This window comes from Lissotriton helveticus, chromosome 3_1, assembly GCF_964261635.1.
Source record: "Lissotriton helveticus chromosome 3_1, aLisHel1.1, whole genome shotgun sequence".
Taxonomy (NCBI): Eukaryota; Metazoa; Chordata; class Amphibia; order Caudata; family Salamandridae; genus Lissotriton; species Lissotriton helveticus.
Genome location: NC_136061.1, coordinates 136,508,101 through 136,524,737, shown reverse-complemented (window position 1 = coordinate 136,524,737; position 16,637 = coordinate 136,508,101). Strand labels below are relative to the sequence as shown.

At 42.4% G+C, this 16,637-nt stretch overlaps 1 protein-coding gene across 3 annotated transcripts in view; it reads left to right on the top strand.

The window, feature by feature from the left end:
* GALNT17 (polypeptide N-acetylgalactosaminyltransferase 17) overlaps positions 1-16,637 on the top strand; it is a 1,757,718-nt gene that overhangs the window by 1,637,132 nt on the left and 103,949 nt on the right. For all 3 annotated transcript variants that reach the window (XM_078679403.1, XM_078679405.1, XM_078679404.1), the window contains one exon: positions 2,166-2,261. In XM_078679403.1, coding sequence (XP_078535529.1) covers positions 2,166-2,261 — 96 coding nt within the window. The remainder of the gene's footprint in view (positions 1-2,165; positions 2,262-16,637) is intronic.

Below are 16,637 nucleotides of genomic sequence, written 5' to 3'. Positions count from 1 at the left end.
TGAAGACAAGGGCAAGTCAAATGTAAAGGTATTGTCCTAGTTAAGCTAGTTAAGCATAAACAATATATATCTAATTTGTCCTTTATTCTATCAGTCGATTCATTATGGAGAAGTGTGGCTCAATGGTTAGAGCGGCAGACCCTGATGCAGAGGTCTAGCCCGGGACCAGGGTTCAATTCCCCACCTTGGTGGGTCTTGGGCTCAAAAATTCCACGGACCTGATAATTCTTGCCTCGGTGCCTATTCCAATCATGGAGTCCCACTCTGCAACTCTGGGCAATAGCTTGCTTAATCTCCACAACGGCCCTCACAACGCTAAGGATGCCTGGCCTCCACCTTGGGGGTGCCCAGGAGTGGACACCTCACAGGGAAAGCCAGGATGGGTTCCACAGCGGTATTCGTACAAGCGCCTTGAGACCCTTGCGGTTGAGTAGTGCGCTATACAAGTATCAATTTATATTTACATTATAAGCAACAGCAATTTCATGTCAAAGCAGGGTGAGCTAATGTGGTGTGATAAAGCAAAAGAATACTAAAAGTCAGCACATTCTTTAGTAGGATGCTGGTGCTAGGCAAAATATTTTAAAGAAACAACTATTTAGCTGTGAACAAGAGTCAAAATAAAATATGGTTTGGGCATAGTTACAGAAGCACTTTGAAAATGATACCTACTAGCATTTCTTTTCACTTCACATTAATCTTCTTATACATTATAAGCAAGCACATTTTTCCTACGTGTGATTTATTTATGTTGTTTCTTAGCAGTGTACCAAATGCAATCTAAAGTGGAGCAGTATATGTTTATGCAAGTCTTGTTTGATTAAAATGTATTTGTAACAGTGGTTCAGGTTTCAGCATTGCGGTTGGATCTCCAATTTCTTTCTAGCTTTTTGCAGTAGCATTTAAATTCCTGGAGGTTGTCTGTACAACGTCTGGCTTGTTCCTTGGTTCTTCTTCGTCTGTTGTTTTCAGTCAGTGCAATTGAGTCTGCACATCGCAGTTGCTGAAGACCCCTAATTTTGGTGGTGTGCTTGCTGAGCGAGTGAGTTTCGAGAAGCATGCATGTAAGTGGTTGCTGAGGTGCTGGTATTGGGTGGTGTGAGGCACTTGCCCAAGTGGGCAGTGAAGTTGTTGGTGCGAAGGGGGCGTGTGTGGGTGTGCTGCTGAAGGTGAAGAGGTAGCGGTACCAGGTGACCGGTCCTACTGTGGTGTGCAATGCAGCAGTAGCAGGTGTCTTGATTTCCAGGGTCGAGCAACCAAAGGATTGCTGCGGTGTAGCAGCAAGGTCTGATCATACCAGGATTTGTGGGGCTCGGCACACTCCAGGCATGGACAAGCCCAGACAAGCTTGCCTTTGGCGTGCCCTCTGCGCACAGTCATGTAGTGGCAGCCATTAAATAGGTCCTGGGAAGGAGGTAGAAGCCTGTAGGGGATGCGGACAGGACTAGAATGAGCACGTGGCAGGAAGAAGAGATTGGAAGGCGACGCAGGAGGAACTGGTAAGGATCAGGAGGGGAAAAACAGCATGGAAAGTGGAAGAATGGGAGCAGAGGGGCTTAACTGGGGGGGGGGGGGGCTGAAACGGAGGAAAGAGTTGGAAAAATGGAACAAACACAAAGGAGGCAAAAAAGAGTAGCCTGCACAAAAATGCCAAAAGGTCAGAAAGCGAGAAAGGCACTAAAAAAGAGAGGGGCACAAAGTGGAAGAGAGTGGTAAAAGAGAGCAGAAACTCAAAAAAAGGCACGGAAGTGAGAAAAGGCTCCAAGAGGCAAGGAACCAAAAGTGGAAGAAAGTGGCGAAAGAGAGCAGAAAACACAAAAATTGGCAAAAAAGAGGGAACTGCACTCAGGGCGAGGGCACAAAAGTGGAGGAGAGCAGAGAATAGGCACAACAGAATGTGGCAGAGAGAGAGAGAGTGAGTGAGAGGCGAGAGGTGGCTGCAGAGAGAGTGAGATGGGAGCCTCGAGGCACAAGGCCTGGTCTAGAAGGTCCAATCCGAGGTAAGTGGGTGGGGACTATGTGTGGGTAACCCCTAATGTTTGTGAAGTCTATTAAAATATTGATTATAAATGGAACAATCGACATTCCCAAATGTAAGCTGTGTTATTTCAATTTCTTTTGATATTTTTTAATTGCACAGTAATCATACAGACTTATTTTCACAGCTTCGGAACAATAAAGCAAAAGACGTTTGCCTGGATCAGGGTCCCCAGGAGAACCACACTGCCATAGTGTACCCCTGCCATGGCTGGGGCCCTCAGGTTGGATAACTTTTCCCCTTTCTATTTTATTCATATATACATACACATACATGTCATATGTTCTCCATTAATTACGAATGCATTTCATGTTTGATACAGCATTGTGGACACACTTTCTTTGGTGCACGTGCTAAAGGTTCTGATGAAGCCTGGGTGCATGCTTGTGTTGGCATTTGCCATTATTCATTTGTTGGCATGTGCTATTTTCTTTCTGTGTGCCTTTTTGTGCTTTCATAGGGATGTTGTTAATCCGTCAAAGTCTGCTAGACCCTAATCACTCACAGCTTTCCTGCTCTTGGCCTTGTTTCACAAAGAGAGCTGAGCTATTTTGACATTCGCTCTTCACATTTCATCTCGTCCCCTTCTTCCCCTCCCTAGTATTTCGCTTCAAAGGAGTAAAATCTTCTCTCGATATACAGGGAAATCTAATATTTTATCTTCATTTTCTAGTCATCCTCCCACGTGCCTAGCTGAAAAGTTGCCCATGGCATTTGTGACACCGTCAACACGTCTGGCCTTAAAGCAAGAGGTGTTACATCCTGTGAATTCTAGCACTATTTCTACCAATATAATTATAGGCTTAAAATGACAGCATTCCAAATTCTGCTTGCCAGGATCCCAGGACTCTTCAAATAAGTCATACATGAAGAAGAGCTTTTTGAAGCTAACTATGTGTGCATGTCAAGCAAGTTAACGAAAGGCAACGCAAGGGGGAGTGGAGTTTGCCTAAGGGCTAGGGCGGTTTACCTCGGAGCTGGGCAACCAGGATCCTGTCTCGGCTGGAACGCAGAACATCCTGTAATTCTGGGCAAATCACTTAATCTCCCCGTGCCTACCAACAATGAATGTGTCCTCATGTACCACAACTGGTGCTCGTGTAAAGCGATCTGATACTCGATAACTTCAGGCTAAGTGCGCACTATATAAAACTCCATCAAAAAAACAACACAAGTGCTTAAGTGACATTCACAAAGCCAAGAAAATCCACATTTGAGTGACTTTCCATCCCTCTTCAGCCCACGAGAAATGCTATGAAGCACCTTGCACTGCCTTGTGTTACATTGTAAACCTAGATTTATTAACAGCAGTAAACTTGGATTTGCACCAAAATAGTGCACCTTCCTCAGAGAGGTCAAATTAGGAGAAATATCTTTATTTCTCCTTGTTACTTCCTCTTTCTATGCGTGATGCATTCTCCAGCACGTATAGAATGAGAACTATACCACTCAGGATAGTTTTTATGCAAAAAGGTACCCCCTTCTATGCAAAAACAACCCTGCCTGTACCACAGGCACCCTTGCACCATGGCACAAAAGTGGCTGGTTTGGTGGTAGGCTGCCTGAAGTGTGCAAGTGCTATGATAAAGCAGAAGTGTATCATGTTTTAATAGATATTGCTGCATTTTTGCTCTCTCAACCTAAGCAACACAGTAAGTTGTCTTGCTGTGGTGCGTTGTGTGAAAGATTAGTAACCTAGGTTTGGGTGGTTCATTCAACAGACATTTCACTGTGTAAAACTAGTGTCCATGCCTCACCTGGTGCAACTTTAAACCTCTCTGAGATTTGCTTTTCAATATGTACTCTACTTTGTGGTATAAGCTCAACTGAACATCAACATCTGTCCCCAGTGGTATTCCTCTAATGTGCCCACCATACATCACCCTGTGCATTCAAAATACACCCAGCACTTTGGTGGTTTTTGAAAATGTGTGTCTGCAGTTGTGTAGATATGTATGCACGTGTAGAAGCTATCTGTACCTGAGTTCATAAACGACAAGGAAAACTCATTTGTACTAATTAAAGATTTCTTTTTATATAATAACAACAGTACCCCTCCACTGATTTGGTCAGGTAAGAAGGCCCCTTAGGGAAAAGCTCAAAGTGATGGCTCCTCGCGTAGTTAACTCTGGGGGAGATGCAAGTGCAAATCCAACCATGATTTATGAGTTTCTGTATGATCATACAAAATCTGTCGAGTGGTACCATTATTATAATATAAAAAATGTTTTTCTTCGAATATCACATTTGAGGTTTCCTATTTTGAACCCTCCTTATTGAGTAGACTAGGGTCTATTCATGGTCCTGGTGAAATGCCTAAATCATTTGGGAACTTATGGGCATGAAATATGTTCACCCTAAAGAACATACCCAAGGGCTCATTCTTATGCCTGATTGGTTCATTCATATTTTTAATCTTGGCACGAACACTCTGCAAGAATAAATACTTTAGTAAATGTTAACTCCCCTGTAACATTCTCTACCACTACTCTCACAATCACCAAACTAGGGCAGTGACCTGACCTCAAGCTAGTACCAGGTCAAGAGGAGAAAAAGATCTCCATCAATTAGTCCCAGTTTCTGGACTCGGTATTGCAGCACCCACCCAGTGAGGAGCTTGCGCGATGAAGAAGCAAGCCTCCTAGGCAGGGGAGGGCTATTGCATCCTTTAACCCCTTTGGTGCTGATGATGGCTCCCGGTCGTCATCAGTTACCGTGGGGGTGTGGTGATGACGGCCGGGAGCCGTCATGACCACGCCCGCGATCAGATTGTGCCGCACAGGCGCAGAATTCCGGCCGCATCCAGGGGGTTAAATAAAGGTTCCCCATGATCTGTGGATATCATTGAACCAGAATTCAAGTTGGTCTCTTGGTTGAGTAGTGGAAGGGCACACCAAGTCTTCTTATGAATATCATTACTGCCTACCTGGAATAGAGCAATCTCTGACACGTGTTTTGCTTTTCTCAGAGCCTGTCAGACTGTTTGCAATTATGGTACAAATTACGTTAGAGTAACACAAATGAAAATCTGAGAAATACAGGTTGGGGTTTCTTTAAAATTGTGACTGTTCGTTAGGACAAAGCATTGAACCTATTTTCTAACAGCTGTGTTTTTCTGAAAATCATCTATTTCAACGCAAAATTAATCTAAGTTTGAGGAAGTTATTTATTGTGAGATAAACAGGTGGTTCCTGTCACCCTGAAATGAGTACCAAAGCTGCTTTTCACAGATCCTGCAGATGATGCATTAGCCAACAGCCATTTTAGGTGCCTGTTTATGAACTCCACTTTTGTTTAACGCTATTAGCTGGCAAACAGAACGATGCTTCATCATTTGCTCCCTTCACATCTTAGGTCTAAGTGATAGCCTATTAAGTGCCCATTTGCTTCTATTTCCTGTGGAGAAGGTGCATGACTCATTTTTCAATGACTGAAATGCTCCGAGTGTTCCAGATGATATATCAAGCTTCACTATGCATAATTCTGAGCTCAGGGGAATTAATCTGATTTCGTCAGGTCACCTGGTCATAAAATGAATGGCTTAAGCTTCCAGGTTTCTTTGTGGTCATTAAATTTAATGGAGTTTTCTATTCCCCTTGCTCTGAATTTAAATGTTTGTTTTCTCGATAATGTGTTTTCCATCTCGCAGCCAAGCTTATCAAAACTTTATTTTTCTTTCTCTTCTTCCCATTCGAATTTGCCAGATTTATGGTTTCCCAAAAAGAGGGTTAATTACATTAAAATAACCACCAGCGACACAAGCAGGGATTTAGCTATAGCTTTAGAAATCTGACTTTGTACTCTGCACCGTTCCGCTACGAAAATGTGAGGTAAACAAAGACCTCAACAATAATAATCCCTGAATTGCTTTTATGTATATGCTTTTATCTGAATAAAGTAATTGATTGAATAATCACTAATTGGCTAGCTGCACATAGTCTGAGTACATCTTGGCAATGCCGGCACATCTCTGAGCCCTTTTTTTGCAGTCTCACTACATACGGATTCGGCTATGTGTCGCAGACAGTGCTATAAAATAATAAATAGAATGGGCTTTGGGTCAACCCGGTGCTTAAACCTCAAACTGGAGGACTTCCTAGTCTATCTCATTTCCTTGCGTTTTATTTGATGACTTCCCCCGCCTACTCTTGTGTTTGCCCTGCCCTTGCCGCATTTTTAAATTAACCTTGATTTTCATTGGTTAAGCTGTATACTTCCATTGTTGAGGTCATGGAACAATTGTTTTTTTTCTTTTTTTGTTGTTGCTACATTTCTACTTTTGCACTCCATTGGACAGCGTACCCTTCTCCTTCATCTGGTTCTTTTCTTCCCCACTCTTCGTCCGCCTCTCTCTCACCTCGCCCTACCTGTTCTCTCCCTCCTGCTCGAGGAATACCTTTTGCACCAGTGGGTTTCTCCTACCAAGAGGCTGTGGGTTTGAGGCAGACACCAAAGGGTGGGCTTGATATGCAGTGGATGTTGTCCGTCAGCACCATTGTGTGCCTTTTGGCACCCCTAGCCGTCTCTATTTTTTCAATTCTAATTCAAGGTCAGTTACTTCTGTAATTTGTCCAGGCACTAAACATATGCAATAGTCCAGCACTCTCCGCTCGCCTGGCACATGGAACGACTCTCTGATGCCACTGGGGACATCCTAGGGAACTTGCTAGGCATGATGTAATCCATTGCATGTGAAAAAATTTGATTGTAGCGGCTGGTGTGGGGGCCAGAGTGACTGGGCTGGGGGACAATGTGGAGCTGGGGAGTAGGTGGTTAAAATAGACAAAACACATAAAAAAAATACAAAGAACTTACCTGCCACCGACGCTAATATCAGTTTCTTTGCTGCTGCAGGCTCTGGATGCGGTCTCCTTCCTGGCTCTCCTCAGCTAACGCGGGCGGAAACGGGGGCCTGCGGCTGCAATCCCTTCGCTGTTTCTCAGCTTTAGGATTGCAGGCTCTGAATTGCGCTGGGTCAGTTTGGCGGCTGTACGCAGCCGGCCAATCTGACCTGCGCACTGGCAGGGGGCTGCATTACTAGTGCACTCACACTGATCAACCCCGCCCGTGCCATCACGCTGTAACAGCGCTAGCCTTAAACACATTAATAAAATAGTATTTATTACCATAATATTAATATGTGTGCCTGCTGTGCTGGCAGCAGGGGGCGACGTTCCTCCGGCATTATGCTGGAGCCGACGCTGTAATTTGAACCTCGCATTGCTGGTTAGATTTTAAGGGTATTCTAATATCCTTTGCCATTATTTTCAGTCTAAATAACCAACTGTCTGTGCCATTAGTTTAATATTTTTCATGTCAGTCACACCTTTGTATATTGTTACTGTTTTGTGAAAGTCACCATGGCCAGTAATGTGTGCAAAACTTTTGTGTGTCTCGGGTGCTTCAATATTTGTTCCCCACTGTTTTCTGTATTGGTTTGATTAACACACACTGAAAGACAAGAATTGTCCAGTGTGTATTAGGTATTTCTCTACAAAGCTTTGAAATATATGAAATTTTCCCTTTATTACTAAATCTTCAAATGTGCTTATGTTCCCTCCCATTGCCATGTTATGTGTCTATTCTATCTGCTATCTTGTGGAATCCGGGTAGGGTAAAAGTGGAGTTTTCTGGAGGAAGGAGACTTTGATGTATTTGACTGGACATCAACTTTTTGAAACTGCTGTGCGCTGTGAGTAATGAGTCATTTTCACTAACCTGTATTTACAATTACAACCCCACCTCCCCACACCCGGGAGCCTTGGACAGCTCGACCGTAGCTACCACTGAGAGTCAAGTGCAGGAGGGGTACTTGGTTCAGTTGCCCAGGATCCTTAGTAGGTTGGGCACGGGAAATTTAGGAGTAAAATGCCTCATTCTTCATGGTTGAGGCCATAACCTCTGAGTACAACAAGTCAGCAATACAAGTACACAAACGACTCTGTGGAACCTGCCCCCAGTAGTAGGTCATTATCCTTGTGGGACATGTTCTGTTTGCCCACAAACTGAAAAAACTTTAGAGCTTGACATTGGCACGACACGCCCTTGGAGAATAGAAAAACATACTAACTGTAATAGCGAAGGCTTAATCTACTTGATATGGTGTCCTTGCCAACTCCGATATGTGGGCATGACCACCAGGAAAATAAAAACGCGAATACAAGAACACAAGAGTACCATTAGATGTGGTAAACGCTCTACAAAATTGACCAATCACTTTCTTGATAAGGGTCATATTGACACTGACCTTAAATGGGTGGTACTAGAAAAACCATGGATTCCACCCCACCTGACGGACCCCTCTAGACTACTATTTCGTAAGGAACAGCAGTGGGAATACAGATTGAGAACAGATACCATGGGTCTTAATGATGAAATACCGTGGACCCAGATTTACTAATAGTAAGCATTAATACCTTTGCAGGGCCAGGCCAAGTTGGAATGTATTAATAGAGTAAGAAGTTAGCAGGATGAGAAGAATGCCTGCTTGAACTGTACCACTTGACATTACACCTGCTGACTTGTACTGAGGAAAGACATGTCAATAAAAGTGCCCAAGCTGAATAAATATATTAATATAACTCTAACCTTCCTTAACTCTTTGCATGTTGTAAAACATGGACAAACATATGCTAGTTAGAAACAGTTACAGTTGTAAGCATAAATATTTATGAAAAGAATTTTCGTAAGCCAACACATTACCACTCGTCATTAAATTTTAATTAACGTGACTTTGTTAATAACTAATAGCAGCTCTACTTATCCATTGATATTATGATTTCTCTAAATGTTAATGCGAATAGTATGAATACCGCAGTGTACTGACAACTGTAGAATTCACTCGTTTTTTAGCGCTGGGAAGTCAAGATATTAAAAATATACTTCAGAATGCGCATGTGTGTACTACTCGGCTGAGTATCACACATGCGCGCTACCACCTAGAGAATACCTTGTGAAGCCTGTCGAAATGTGGCTGTACACAACACATGCGCAAAAAACTCTTAGGCATTACGTAGCATTACGTAAGAGGTCGTCGAGTGCGCATGCGCAGTAAGGTAGTATTACTTCTTCGCGCATGCGCAGTTCAAGTAATAAACGCAGGCCTCGCCTTAGACGAATAAATAAGCGAGGACCCGGCGCCGAGGATCAGCTGGAAGCACTTGACTCCAATACTATTTAACACAAGCGGTCCTGCCGTTCGGTACCTCCCGGGGTTAGCTCTACCCCACGCCGAGGTACCGACGGACAGGTGAGTCTCCTCTGCTAAGGATGCCATTATATTTAGTTATATTCAGTGGTATTTTGGATTGGAGATCGTAGTTTCTGACAGTAGAATAACTAGATTATTTCCACCTTTTATTTAAATTATGTGTTAGTCAGAACTGTTATACCTTTTTGTAGTACATTATGCCTGGTCACTAAAAGCCAGGATTTAGATACCGCTTTTACATCCAGGTACACTGTGACTCTGATCTAGCCTCACTTTGAATCCCATACTGAATTGATGCACAGACTTCACTTTTTTATGACCCTTGGTGTAGATATCCACCTATATAGTTTGAATGTAGTTATATGAGAGATAAAGACAGAGTGGTTAGTAATCACTATAGTGTCTATTGTGTCCGCAGAGCGGGGCCTCCCTCCTGAGCAACTTGTCTGGTAGAGGTGAGGCAGAGCTATCCAACTTTTGTGGGTAAGTTCATTATACAACACATATATGACAAGAGTAATAAGTGACACAGTTAATTAGTACCATATTAAAGCAGTATGGAAACTATTTAACTAAGAAGTGAACTGTAAAGATTTGCTGTTGAACTGCCCGTCCTTACACACCTTCTCCTAATCTTAGACAAATGCACTTTGTTGATCTTTTTTGCAGATATCCAGAGTATGACCTGACACAAGCAATAAAATTGAGCAGGAATACTGGTGATATAAAATGTATTTTCGATTTCATGTTTTTTTCACTAATTTTGCAGCAGCATTATAATAATACCTGGTCCTGACGAAAGCCGCTGATACTAAAGTTAGATCAAGAGGCTGAAACATGTTGACCGATCACTAACAGTGGTTTAAATCCATACCACGGTGCTGTTACATTTTTAATCCTGTCAGCTAGTACACAGGAATAAAGTTTAATTGTGTTCTATCTAGGCAGTTTTAATTCACACCCGTCCTTAAATACAGCGCTGCAATCTACCTCACTTAACCCTTACAGCACACATATGGGATTACCATCCTACTCCATATAATCCTCAAAACATCTCTGAGCTCCTTCCTTAAGATCCTCGAAGTAGTAGCTCCCAGTGGTGACTAGGTTTTCTCCACTGGTAAGGAGGCCCCATATGATGAAGCATGTCACCTTCGGGTGGGTGAGGGGTCTTATCCTTAAGGGATGCCTTCCCCTGTGTCATAACACCTATTGGGAGTTGAGAGGGTAATTAAGGCTTTTCTTTGGCTTCACTTCACTTTTGCATATATAAGAGAGACTTAGGTGTATTTGGTGGTTTTTGAGCCCTTGTACTTATACATGCTTCCTCTACCCCCACAGGATTCTCCTGGTTCTGATCTGCAGGTCTAATTTCACCTGGTCTTTCTGGTCCTCCCCTTCTGGCTTGTCCTGGCTATTCTGCTCTTAGTCCTCCTGGCCCTAGTCATCTTGATTCCCCTGGTGCCATTTTCTTTTTTTCCTGGTGGGTGTCTGCTTCTTGGCCCCATGCTTCTTGAATCTCCTCTAGGTCTTCCCTCTCGTCCACTTGCTGATGGCCACTCTTAGAAGGAAAACTTTGTAAAAGAAAGTCCAGGGTTTAAAAAAGATGTGTACCTTTACTTTATAGTAAAATGTTAATCCTTATTCTTACACCCTATTCCTAAACTGCAGAGTCACCTGTTATTCAATTTGTGATAATTGACAGATCTCTGTAGTCACATCACAGCCCTGATGTGTGGCCCTCCTTGATTTTCCCGAACCAGGTGCCAAACAGAACCCTGTTACAGAATAATAATCTGGATCAGATTTACATTCCCTGAATTCAATTATAACTATATACAATTTTGAATTATTAGTACACGCTTTGCCTTTCAGTCATACCCTGCACAAAGTCACTTCTACCATGACATACAGCTCCTGCATTACCACCAGCTCTGAAAAAAAGGAAGCCGTCCTTTTACACTACTGATTCAGGACCAAATTCAATTAGTATTACAACAAAGTTAAGAAAAACACCCTCACAAACTCAAGCTAGACACTGATACCATTCCCTGGTGCTTGTTCAAGCAGATGAAGTGTGGAAGAAGATCCGTAAGAGTACAAGGACCAAGACTGTAAATGTACAGATGCTCCATATAAAGAATCCACTGGTTTACCAGGGGCACAAATCACAGTATATATGTGGTGGGCATCCACCTTACATAATGGGATACTTTCTCCCCTTATACTGCCTTTTCCCTTCAAAAAATCTCTATATAATCCCCATGCTGTCCTCTCAAATAACTGAAAGTTCACATGCTGCACTATAAAAAAGTTCCTAATAAATTAATAGATGCAAGTACATTAAAGCTTAGACTGTTTGTGCTTTTTGTATTGGAAAAGAGTTGTTGAACATTTTGAATTGTTACAGTGTAGCACAGAGGGCCCTCAAGTGATTCGACTGATGCCAATGAACTGCCCTCTGCTCTTCTTTAGACTTAAATGCCAGGTCTTGTTATCTTCTTTTTTAACCATCAGCTTATTCACCTACTGCCCAGTTGTCCCCAGCTAGAGTGGTGGGCCCTATAAAGCCCCAGGACCGGGAAACAGCCCAGGCCGTCATCTCCTGTGACAGCCCCAAGTGGATGCCAGTTCACCCAGTGTTCAGCTTACAGTTTGAAAAGGATATCTTTCAATTTTTGGTCATTTCCAAAATGATAGGCCTGTCAATGAAAAGCCTTCTGGAGTCACAGCAGTCACCGAGAGCTGCCTTCAGGTGTAAATGTATGTAGTGAAGCACACAAACATCTGTTGGTTTTAAAGTCAGTTTATTGTCAAGCTGACAACCCAAGTGAAGAACACGTCCGTTTGCCATCCAGTCACATAACCGATTCCCAACTGTCCCCAAATAGAACCTTCAGCACAGCTGAGGCACGCGAGCACAGGGATCTAGAACCAAGTGACAGAGTAAAGACAACCAGAGGAAAACAAGCACTGGCAACTGAAGTGCTAAATACTACATATGTCTTCCTTTTAGAAAAGAAGTTTTAAACCAAGATAAGAAGACACTAGAGGAGAGGGAAGGGAAGAACAAAGAAGAAAGTTAGAGAGGAAGCAGAAGACAGGAGGTAAAGAAAAGAGAAAGAAGCAATAGAGCAACAAAAACTCAATTTCTGAATCTAATCAATTTCTGAATCTATGAGGAACTAACCTAGTACGTGAACTACGCCTCAGGACTGATTGTCCCGAACAATCTTGTTTATTGTTAACAGGGAAACTGGAGCTTTGGACTTGATGTCCCGTACAATCTTGATTAAGGCTAATAGCCGAAGAAGAACAAGGATCACCACGTACTGAACATTTTGCCAACCGGTTCTTGTTCCACCAATTTCCATTAACTAGCTTAACTGAATTCTTTCTAACTTCACACACCTCAATAGGGGAAGTGAATTTAGCCAATCCTTTTTTTACATGAATAGGTTTCTTAATGGAGACATAATCTCCAGGAACTATTTCAACCACCTTTACATTCTTCCTTTTGTCAAAATACTCCTTCTGTTTGTTTTGGACAGACTCCACTCTAGACCGAACAACACCATCACTCCACATTCCACTCCTCACCCACTTAGACATCCAACCAGGACAAGACAAGGTAGAGGCTCTCCGTCCTCTTAGCAACTCGAACGGTGAAACCCCCGTGGTGGAATGTGGTGTAGTCCTGTAGAACCAAAGCATACTCCTCACTGAACTGCTCACAACACAACCATTCTTCAGAGCCCACTGTATGCATTCCCCCAAGACTTTGTTCATCCGTTCCACAAGACCATTAGTTTCCGGGTGGTACAAAGAACTTCTCAAATGTTTAATTTTACACTTGTTCAAATAATCTTCAACTTCCAAAGAAACAAATTGAGAGCCATTATCCGTGACCAAGAATTCTGGAAATCCCTCCTTCAAAAACACATCACAAAGAAAGTCGACAACAGTCTTAGCCGAAACTTCCTTGACAAATTTTACTTCGGGCCACTTTGAGTAGTAATCCATAAGGACCATAGCAAATCTAGAGGAGGAATCAAGAGTATTGAAAGGTCCAACGATGTCCAACCCCAGCTTCACCCAGGGTGCAGATGGTAACTCAATGGGAGACAAAGGTTGAGTACGCAGTTTCACAGACTTATCGCAACTAGAGCAAATAACGCAATCTTTAACGAACTCATCAATGTCTCTATCCATATAAGGCCACCAGAAAGAAAGACGCATTCTCCTCTTAGTTAAGGTGGCACCCAAGTGGCCTTCATGTGCACATTTAACTAACCTAGCTCTCAAAGCCAATGGGGGAACTAATTTATCATTTCTTAGAACTAGCCCACTTTCTATAGTGAGCTCATCGGCAACTTGAAGGAACGTCTTCAAATCAAAGGCAAGATTCCTCTCCCTGGGCCATCCATTCTTAATAAAGGCAATGACCTCCTGCAAAGTCGTGTCAAGAAGTAGAGCTTGTCTCCACTCATCCTCAGATACAGCACACAACTGAGGAAGGTCTACCGCGGCAACCAAGTACTGATCTTTGTCTTCTTCATCCGCATCATCATTTTTGTCAACAATATCAGAAGAGCGGGAAAGGAAATCCGCACACCCATTTTTGTTCCCCGGAATATATTCCACCAGGAAATCAAATTGAAGTAACTTAGACGACAGACGTGCAATCCTGGGCGTAAAGCCTCTCACATTCTTGCCACTGAGGATAAACACGAGAGGTTTATGATCTGTTTTGATACAAAACCTCCTTCCCCACAGAAAATTCTTAAATTTTATAACAGCCCACCAGCAAGCCAGTAACTCTTTCTCGATGACAGAATACTTCATTTCTGTACTAGACAACACTCTCGATGCAAAACCTAGTGTATTAAATTCCCCATTCTTGTTCTGTGAAAGGACAGCCCCCAACCCCACATTACTGGCATCAACAGTAAGGGTACACTTTAAGGAGGGATCAAAATGTTTCAGAACAGTAGGGGAACTGAGCTGCTGTTTTACCCACAGAAAAATCTCTTCACACTCATCGTTCCACTCGAAATTGACACCTCTCGTGAGCATGCGTGTCAATGGCCTAAGTTTTGTTGCAAAATCCTGTATGAATTTTGAGTAAAATTCACATAACCCTAGGAAGGACTTCAAACTAGCTTTATCAGTGGGAGCTTTAGCTTTAGTGATAGAATCCACTAAGCTAGCCTTAGGATGAATCCCTTTTTGATTTAACATATGCCCCAAGTAATCTATTTCACTGGTGGCAAAAACACATTTATCTCGGCGTAGTACTACTCCAATCTCTTGGAACCGAGACAAAACCTCCTTCAAAATGGCATCATGAGTGTTCCTATCAGGGGCATGTATAAGCACATCATCTTGGAAAATTAGCAATCTGTCAATGCCCTTTAACATGTCTGTCATGACCCTTTGGAACACAGATGCCGCAGAGGCGAGTCCAAATGGCATGCGCACATACTGGAATGTTCCAAAGGGTGACACAAATGCAGTGAGGGGTCTGGAGTCAGGTGTAAGTTCGATCTGGTGGTATGCGGAAGCCAAATCTAATTTAGAAAAGAACTTAGCATCTTTTAAACTGGATAACATTTCATTAATGTTGGGAAGGGGAAATGAGTCAACCCAAATCTCTTTATTAAGGCAACGTAAGTCTACACAGACTCTTAGCTCCCCATTCTGTTTCTTCGCAACAACCAATGGAGACAACCAAAGGGAAGACTCCACTGGCTCAATGATGCCCTTATCACGCAAAGTTTCTAATTCTTTTCCCAGATCCTGCCTGATGCTGAAAGGTACGCTCCTGAGTTTATGTTTCACAGGACAAGCGCCCTCCCTGAGAATTATCTTATGCTGGAAATTACTTATCTTTCCTAATTCTCCAGAAAAAACATGAGGAAAACCATTAATTAGCTCTTCTAATTCTGGACTGTCCCTCACAGCAACTACCTGATTCTTTGTACCGGGCCTGAGTTGCATCCCAAACAAGCCTTGGTGAAACCAGCCCAAGATATTCAGCCCCTTTTCAGCCACATAAACTTTCCCATAAATTTTCCTTCCTTTGAACTCTAATATTTCTTCAAAATATCCTGTAACAGCAATTTCACGTTCTTCATATGAAATTGCCCTCCGATCTGGAGGAATCAGAACCTTATTAGGCCATGTTGTACGAAAGAGATCAAGGGTGATCATTGAAATTCGTGCACCAGAATCCACTAATAAATTTAACACACGATCTCCGACCTGTATGTTCACATATGGGTCGACACACAAGTCAGGATCACCAATGATGACTCCATCATCTCTTACGACAACAACCATATCACACAATTCTTTAGTTACACACTCCTCATCTGTTTGAAAAGTGTCGGTATCAACAATACATTTTACAGGATTAAGCTTTTGAAACACCTTGTTTTTCCCTGTCTGACAGACTTTGGCAAAGTGTCCCACCTTATTACAAATTTTGCACGTAACAAACTTTGCAGGACATTTCCCATTCTGTCCATGTGGTTTATATCCGCAACGAAAACAGATATTAGATCTATTGAAAAATGAATTTGGTCTGTCATAGGACTGTTGTCCTTCCCCAACTTTGTTAAACAAAGTTTTTGGTTCTTTCAGTTTTATGGCCGTGACTGCTTCATTCTTTTTTTCTTCTAATTCCTTCACCGATACTTGTGACGTCTCTATACTTTTCGCTATTCTAATCGTTTCTTCTAGCGTGGGGTTCCCTAAAGAGAGTAATTTTTGTTTAATTGCTCGATCCGTGCATTTTGCTATGAACTGGTCTCTTACTAATTGATCTGTGAAATTTTCAAACAGACAGTCTGAAGCAAGACTCCTTAACGCCGTTATGAAGTTGTCCACATCTTCACCGGTGTTCTGTGAACGCTTGAAAAAATTGTGCCGTAAAACAACTAAGCTGGCTTGAACATCAAACCTTGTCTCCAGTTTCTTTAATGTTTGTTGATATTCATCTAGAACTTCACCTTCAGCTAGTATAGGATCTGGAAGGTGTTTGTATATTTCCCTCCCTTCGAAACCAATTGAATGTAGCAAAATGTATTTTTTTCTCTCTGCCCGATACCTCATTGCCCCAATAGCGCCAATATATGTTTCAAAACCATCAAACCATTTGCGCCATTTAATAGGTGGATCACCAGGAGTTTCCAAGAATGGAGCGGGTGGCAGAACCCCTTGTAAAGACATGTTTAGGGTGACTTGGAAAATGAATGAAGTCGTGACAAGTGACACAATAATATGAGGGGAAGTAATTTGGATGTGAAACAATGTCGTTGTTATCACTGTGTTCATAAATTTTTTTTTTTTTTTTTTTTTTTTTTTTTTTTTTTTTACACTCTTACT